This window comes from Rhamphochromis longiceps, linkage group LG10, assembly GCF_057381845.1.
Source record: "Rhamphochromis longiceps isolate RC_006_pf linkage group LG10, R_longiceps_female_GT1.1, whole genome shotgun sequence".
Taxonomy (NCBI): domain Eukaryota; kingdom Metazoa; phylum Chordata; class Actinopteri; order Cichliformes; family Cichlidae; genus Rhamphochromis; species Rhamphochromis longiceps.
This window is the reverse complement of record NC_140566.1, coordinates 22,907,445-22,916,229: the sequence shown is the minus strand read 5'-3', so window position 1 is coordinate 22,916,229 and position 8,785 is coordinate 22,907,445. Positions and strand designations below refer to the sequence as shown.

The 8,785-nt window shown below is 37.7% G+C and overlaps 1 protein-coding gene across 1 annotated transcript; it reads right to left on the bottom strand.

Moving 5' to 3' along the window:
- Positions 1-2,087: 2,087 nt before the first annotated feature.
- plac8l1 (PLAC8 like 1) lies at positions 2,088-7,973 on the bottom strand. Its single transcript, XM_085421016.1, has 4 exons — positions 7,905-7,973; positions 7,071-7,531; positions 5,422-5,558; positions 2,088-5,013 (listed from the first exon to the last, which is right to left on the bottom strand). Exons 1-4 carry the CDS (start codon positions 7,928-7,930, stop codon positions 4,882-4,884), a joined length of 756 nt encoding a protein of 251 aa, XP_085277142.1. The 5' UTR covers positions 7,931-7,973; the 3' UTR covers positions 2,088-4,881.
- Positions 7,974-8,785: the final 812 nt, after the last annotated feature.

Here is an 8,785-nt window from a genome sequence, read left to right as displayed (position 1 = left end):
ACTCTTAGTCTAATAGTGATTAATTAAGTGTTGGTTAAGGAGAAGGATTGGGAAAACATTAAAAATGCACAAAATACAATCCAAAAAGAAAGACGTGGCTGCTTAAGAATAGCAGTGATATAAGAAAATGTATTTACATTCAGCAAATTAACTTATTGAAATGGGAATTGGACTTTGTGTAATATATGATTACATTTTAATATTCACATCGCTCCCTTTAGAAAGCAAATCAGTTTCTCTATTCTCCTATTTCCTTCGAGGCTGCTGCCAGGTGGGAGACCACATCGGAAAGCCTTAACAAATTTGCCCTTTGAGGACCCATCTGTGTGGCGGATAAATAAATTTTCATATCCCTTCTTTCTGGTTGGCATTTCAGGTTCAGGGAGCCACTGCAATCAGACTAGATTAATAATATGATTGAATGCCAGAGGAGGAATCGAGGAATACATGGATAAAAGAATAACAACAATATGGAAATCACATTCCATTAGCGGCCCAGAGGTGCGAAAAATATCAACATTTCACAACTACGGAACAGAAAACACAACATCCCCAGACGGAGCCCAACTATAAGGAAAAGGATACAAGAAAACCACAAAAGCAACAACATTGCACTTTTCCTCTTTGTGACTGGACAGAACCTGAAGTTGATGTTGAGAATTAAAAGAACATTGTGTATGTGTATGAATGGCATTATTTATTTTGAGCAATTTAATTCAGTTCAGTTCAGTTTCATTTTTATAGCGCCAAATCACAACAACAGTCACCTCAAGGTGTTTTATATTGCAAGGTAAAGACGGTACAATAATACAGAGAAAACCCCCTATGAGCAAGCACTTTGCAACAGTGGGACAGAAAAACTCCTTTATAACAGGAAGAAACCTTAAGCAAAACCAAGCTCAGGGAGGTTAAGAAACAAAGCATTTGAATCCGTTCTTTTAAATAATTTGACCAGTTTTCAATAACTTTAGATACTTCCAGGTGATTTTACTCAGTTTGAAACCTGGCTGAGCTAAAAGAACTTTTAAAATGCAACCCAATGAAATACTAGAATCATAAAGGAATATTTCAACAAACGACATTTATTAATACTGTGATGTAATTCTTGGTATATGTTCATACTGCAGAAGCAAGTTTCAAAGAATTATGACTTCTGAAAACTCTTTTTCTTTTAAATTTCACTCAAGGACGCTGCATAAAGCAGTTTAGAAGCAGGATATTATTTTAAACTGTCAAATAGGATAGTCCAAACACAAATGATCACAAAAGAGACATTTTGTCTAGACTTGCTCTCTAAAGTGAAATGTGTTTTTTGAAATGTCTGTTTGAGTTCGTGTCTTTGGTTTCGCTTTACATTGCGTTACACATGAGGACCAAGATATTCATGATATACTTCAACAACTGACTGTAAGCAGGACTACTCAGTGGTATTATTCAGTCAGTAGTCAGTAGTCAGTATGTCAGTTAATGAGGCAGTTGGCTGTGTTTATCAATTGGACTCACACACTTGTTTCATCCTGTACACGGAAATATATTTTTTAAACTCTTCAAAGCAATTATGTTTACTTAAGTAACCAAATGACTCCTTGGGTCAGACTTAATTGGCTTACAGCTTTCTGTTCTTCCCTGGCTTTACTTGGATTTAGTTTTAAATGGGACATTAAAATGAGATTTGCAGATAGGGTCCTCTGCTCATTGCACAGTTTGTGCCTCAAGGTCTGGGAAGCATTATGTTTCCTCACTTCATCTTTCCTTCACATCTCAGGGGGACTGATCACATTAATGGGTCTGGTGACCTTTGGCATTCTAGACACAATTAACCGGGTGAGTCACACATATCACATACGAGATTTCACAGTTACTTAATTTATAACAACCTTCAAGCTAAAAAATAATGAACTGTTATCAGTGAGCTACATCTAATATCCAAAACACGAGGGACATTGCTTTTGGAAAGACATCGTGCCTCCTGTTGTATCCTATTTTTATAAATGACAACCCGACTGCAGCCAGTATTTAATATATATGTGGCTCAATTTAGAGGTGCAATCAAGCAGTTGAAGTAATACAGAATAATAAATTGGTTCGGAATGTGTTTAAAAACAAGAAGCTTGAAACACATGACTTCAAAGCATTATATTACAAAGAATTGAACTTTAAATATATTCATATATTAAATATATGTCTATAAATGTATTGAGTGAGAATTAGACTGCTCTCCTACATAGACTGTATATGAAAAATGGATATGGTAAAAAATTAAAGCCAATGTAGTGCTCGCTACCCTGGAGGGCAAAACATTACTCCATCATGCTGGCCAATAGTGGACAGTTGGTAGTACTGCGGGACAAAAGTGTTTTTGGGGGCTTTTTTTGCCTGTATCAAGCCAAGAATACTTGTACCATCTATCCATGGAGGAAATATTAAGATATCAAGAGAAACTAGGAATTTTGGCGCTTGTGATCCATATTTTGCCCGGCAGCTTTATTTCAATCCCTGAAAGTGGGATGTCTCTCTCAGAGCTCCAGTTCAGTGACATCTAAGTGTATCTTGAAAAGAATCACTCACCTTACACTGCTGCGACAAAGAAAGCTTTCAAAGTACAGACAGCTACATGTTTTTTCGATCTGGATGGGTAAATAATGGCTCCATGTGGGAGGTAAAGAACAAGATCTAATGTTTTGTTTATTTTGACACTTACACTGTAGGGCCAGAAAATTCCAGTAGTATTAATTTGTCACATTAATGTCGTGGTGTCCCAGTAGCTTTGATGTCATGTGAAAACTATGAATGAAGCAGGGGGCAACTCCTGATGGGTTGCTGATGGGGGTTTTGCTCTGAAATGCAAATAAACATTTCAAAAAGGAGGACAAAGCAAGGCGAGCTTTACTTTTTAAATGGCAAGTTGCTGGTCAGTAAGCTTGCAGTATTCTTAAGGTTCTTAGTCAGAGCCACCTAACTCTATGCCACTAAATATGCAAACAAACAGACAAACAGTTAGGTTCCCATAGTGAATGACAATCCTTGACCCATCTGATCCTGAGGTTTCCCCTCCCTCAGAGGTCTGGGTGTTACATTTGATTAGGTGTTCAGGTTTGATAAAACATGATGGTTGTCTTGTATGATACTGTTTTTATCATCTGCAGAGCATTGCCCAGCTTTATTGCATTGTGTTTCATCTGATGTGGAAATGATCATGCTTTAATTCCATCACACCTCTGTTATTGAAAGTAATTATTTCTTTGTCCGAGCAATGGTCCAGTGTTCCTGCGAGACTTTGGTGAATACTTTCACAACTCCTTATGTTCAGATTAGTGAGCTTTTACATCCTGGTTGTACCACTCACTCCCACTGGATCAGTGGACACTACTGATAACCAGCAAGTCTGCTTTTTTTCATTCTATTGATCTATATATAACACCCTTTCATCTTTTTTTAAGTTATACTGTGACTTTTCTTCTTTAAAAAATGCAGTAAAATTGCATTTTACATACTTACATCAACCATCAGTCATATCTGGTTTCAAAACACCCAGACAGTAAAAGCATAAAAAAAAACCACTCAGTTTGAAGCTTCACAATTTTTCTGCACTCACCAGGGGGTGACTTCATGTTCAAACATATCTTTTATATGGAGTCTGTGCTTTCATCTCATTATTGCCCAGCAATAAGGTTTAAAACATCAAGAAATTGCAAAAGGTACAAAACATAGCAGACAGTGTTAAGCTTTGTTGTGAGTAGAACAACCACTGGAACAATGTTTAAAAGTCTAGACTGGTTACATGTAAGAATATATTACTATAGTCAATGAATGTATTGATTACAAACATTATATTAATCTTGGATAAAATCATCTTTCAGTTTAGACAGGCATGATTATGCACTAACAGAATGGCCGCATGAGGAAACATTACATTATCAAAAAAAAAAAAAAAAATCAGCCTGTTATGTGCCAACCTGTGCAGGGCTGGTACTTAGCACCAACACCAGTAAACAGTAAAATTCCCTTACATATATAAAAAAAATTAAAAAGTAAAACTGCATATTTTGACAAGAGATTACGAAAACAGAAAGAATATATTTAGTTTTTTTTTTTAATGAATGTGTGTTTTAGTTTGTTTTGATGTGTTTTGTTGTTCTCCATTATTAAAGTTTCCCAATATTAAGTACAAATTGCTAATGCAATCACACATCCTTTTTTTTAACTGTAAGGAGCTCATCTTGTTTCTGTGTGTGTTCTAGTTATTGATGTGTTAAAAGTGTCTGTGTGATAGCGGCTTCAGTGGTGTAGGTAACAGGCATTGTAAAAAGCTAAACTTACTTGAGTCTTTCTAAATTTTCATTATGTAAAATGGCGCGCAGTTACCTCAGTCACAGAAGTTAACCCAGGCTGTTTCTAAAACCAAAATTATAGATGATTTAAGAATTATAAGTGCCGGAATTTAATGCTGCAGTAAAAAGTTGGTTAAGCTGATCTTTCAAATATAATTAATCGGATCAATACCTTCATAAAAAAAACTGCTCTGCATTATTCTATATGCATTAATCCAGATTTAATGGCTTTTAACGATCTTTGAACTAACTACATTTAAAAATATCTGCAATTGAACAAAGGCAAGAAACTCATCTGTGTTGGTTCACGTCTTACAGATGTACCTTTAACACAGTGTATGCCATTACTTTAAGTTTTCCCTTTTCTATCACTTTTAAGAATTTGTATCACAGGCTTGTTTTTTATTATTCAAGAAGCCCTCAGGGGCAAGTTCAAACCTCAGAGTAATGATTCATCCTATTGTTCATACCAGTAATCTCTGCTGCTCTTCACACATTTATGATAAATTGAAAAAAAGAAGAAAAAAAAAAGATCTCATTTGCTGTTTCTTTAGGAGCATTCGAGTGTAGTAGACACATGATATGTCTGAGTCTTCATCCTCCACTTCATTTCTCTTATCATCTGACATACAGCCAGAGGGTAACAGCAATACACTGTAGTCCAGTCCTCACACACACTTCCCTGTGGATAAGCATGCAGGACAGATGAGTGCATGTCTACATGCAAACACATACAGAAGCACACACACACAACAACAATGTAGTGGGAGCAGGATGGGTACACGATAAGATGAAAAATGCAAACACAGAACTTCATTTACACAAATAACATGAATATTTTACTGATAACCACTTAGAAAGAAGCAGCACAAGGGTCGATTTTCCATTTACTAGAGTTGGAGTTTTAAAAATGGCTGAAACGTCACAGCACTAAAAACTGAGTGCGGTGGTGCAGTTTCTGTTTCATTGAAAACTTTATGGTGTTATGAACAGGGTCCATTTTGACAAATTTGCCTTCCTCTGTCTTCAAGGACGCTCTCACAACAGTACAGCATACTGTATACCTGCACACACATAGACACACACTCACCCGTATCTTGTAGCGCTCTCTGATCCCAACTCGAATGGCAAAAGTGGATCCTGGTAGTAGAGGCATGCACAGACACTCCCCGTATTGGTGAGCTAAACTCAGGTCTAAACAGCACGGCACGAGAGCCCCGAGAATACCTGCGAGCACAACGCAGCACATCATGTGGGTACATGAGTGTTTGTTTACGCCAGACAAAATCCTTCGTATATGTCTCTGTCAGATCCAAAAGTACATTTAGAAAGAGACAATGATGATGTATTGGCTCTTCATTTTGTAGAAACAAGTTAAGTGAAAAGCAAAATATTCCCAATCATTTTCAGTTTAGAAAAATCTACGCAATCTTAATTAAAAGAAAAGCTACTTAAAGCAGTTGTGCTGAAAATAAATAATCTTGTGATAAAAAATGCTTAAATACTAAATTGTTTTTGCAAGAGATGAGTTATTAAAAGTTTGTTAAAACTGAAATGATGCAACTGAACTATAAAATAAATGGGTAATATTCATTAATATTAATATTATAATTATAGTATTAACTATATCTCAATATATTGACATAACGCAGAATGCAAAGCACCGCTGGAAGAAGAAAAAGGTAGTAAATGGATATCTGAAACTGCTGCTATTTGAAATTATTTGCACTTGGCTCTAAACTAAGACTAAGTTTCAAACCTTTTTTTTTCATATTGTATGCTATGGTACATCTGATGGTTTAGCTGAATGGAGTTCTGGATAGCTGGTGAATGGTCACCTAGTTCCAACGAGACTGCACCATCAGCAGCAGAGGCTGAGTGATGATCTGAGCTGGAATAATGCAACGTGAAACAGTAAAGCCCCTTAGGATCTCTGAGGGTGTCAAAGTGACCTCTGTGAAATATTTTATGTATTACAGACCATTTACAGCCACGATATTAAAAAAAATATATATATATTTTCATGCAGGGCAATGTACCACCCTATACTGCATTAAACGTCTGTTGCTATGGGAATAAAAACAGAAAATAAAGGCTTGGTCACCATAATTCCCAGCCCTCTGTCCAACTGAAAGCATGTCATTAAGGGAGGTCTATGTAGAAGGGCAACAGCATACCTCTGGAGAGCCTCCTCAAATGAGTTAAAGCAGAAAGTGTAAGTTTATTGCAGTGGGGCAGAGGGCTGGGAATTATGTCGATCAGGCCTTTATTTTTAGCTTATATTACCATAGCAACCCAAGGATGGTCTTACAGTTCAAGAAGTTAAAGTTCAAAAGGTGGAGGAGCTGCTGTTAAAGAAGAGCTCTTATATGAGGTGTGACCATCAAGTTCTGTGACCTTATAGCGTCTCCCTTTTAATGGTCTCTTTGGACAGCATGGCCATTACTTTTAGATTGCTCCATATTTTTATGAGCTGAGTTGCTGTTTTTGTGTATCAGGTTTTTTTTTTTACCAAAAGCTAGACAAAAATCTAATATGAGTTGAACCTGTTATGGCCTTCATTCGGCATTATTATTTAGAATAATCAATATTTATGGGGTTTTTTTTAATATTATTGTGTTTATAAAGTAATCTAAATTATTTAGGGTTAAAAGGAAATGTCACATTTGCTTACTGTCTTGTGGATGAGAGGCCTGGGCTTACATAGGAATACAGTATCTGGCTGTGTGTCTACATTACATGTTGTCTTGTCTCTGCAGACATCAAGCAGGCCAGTGCTCCAGTCCCCTCCAGTCTGAGTGATGGTGGTGATGGTGGTTTTGGTGATGCCAAGGCCGGGCTGCGTCACTACTGGTTCCAACGCAGCAGGGGCTTTGTTTGACCCCCAATTATCTTCACTTCCTGTGGTGACCCGCCCCACTTCCTTCTCTTGAAATGCTATTGCTGAGTCTGTGGTGAGCACCCCCACTTCTTCCCCTTCTTCCTCTTGTAATACAGATGTTGAAGGTGCGGTGAACACCCCCACCTTTTCCCCTTCTTCCTCTTGTAATACAGATGTTGAAGGTGCGGTGAACACCCCCACCTTTTCCCCTTCTTCCTCTTGTAATACAGATGTTGAAGGTGCGGTGAACACCCCCACCTTTTCCCCTTCTTCGTCTTGTAATGATGATGTTAAAGGTATGTTTACTAACGGTTCTGCACTGAAATTAAATTTTGAATAAATATATTGTTAGATGGGTTCACCATCATCTAAATGTCAACTGTTACTCAAGTGCAAGAGAAACAATTTCAAATCAGCAACCTGGCCTCGTGTTTTTCTGCATTAAAAGCAAACATCACATTGAGCTTGGCATTTTAATCCAAGAAGTGCAAATGCAGGAGCTGCAGTAACAACAGATTCAAAAGCTTCTGTTTCTTTTTTTATTATGATTTATCATAGAGGCAGAAGAAAATAAACACAGCAGCATTTTTAAGTTGGGTAAGATAAAAGAGCTGTTGGCTATAATTCTATTGTGTTCAGCGCTGACAACAATGTGTAGTGGTGGGGACAAAAAAACAAAAACAAACACTTACTCGTGTGTGACTGTTGCATCCTCCATGACTAGCAGCTACTGGCATCCAGACAGGGGTAAGACGACGAGGCGAGAGAGGACAGCGAGCAGGGAGTCAGCAGGAATGAGGAGGTGGAGGAGGGGGCGGAGTGGCACTTTCCCAGTGAGAGGGTGTGCATCAGAGCAGATAAACCAGCAGTCAGATGGCTCGGCCAAAAGCTGTGTGACAGAGATAAGTCTTGTAGTTTTCTTCCGTCTGAGACTTTGCCGTGCACCCTGCTAATACAGCAAATGCAGACTTGGCAGATACACATCAGGGTGCATGAACATGAATGTCTGGAATAAAATAATGTGGATGCAAGCGCGCACTTAATACGAACACGCCAGCAGGTCAGAAGACCTCAAATCTTGCAGAAAGAACTGAAACCTACCAAAAACAAACTGAGAAAATGAGGGAAATGCAGTAAGCAGGAATTATTTTATTGTTTGATAAATGGTGGAAGTTAAGAATAAGCTCAAACAAGAGAGCAAACCTATTCTTTTGTTTGACCTGTGACTGATGAATTTAAAACCACTTACAGTAAATGTTACGCTTACCCTTAAGGTAGAAATACAAGTCTATAGAGTGGAGTGCTGGGAAGTGAGAGATACAATGAATTACTTGTGGTTTATGTTTAGAGGCAATGTGTTCATTTCCTGTGTTCTCTTATTGACCTTTATATTTAGACTGACATATTTCACGTCTGACAGCAGGTAACGAAAAGCGAAAGAGGGAAGCAAGCAGCACTTTGTACGTGGTGGAGAGACATGTAGTGAAACTAATGATGGTTTGGACGCCAAGACGGTTCACACAGAAGTACACCCGAAGAGAAAAGTGAAGGGGAACATAGTAAATTATTAAAA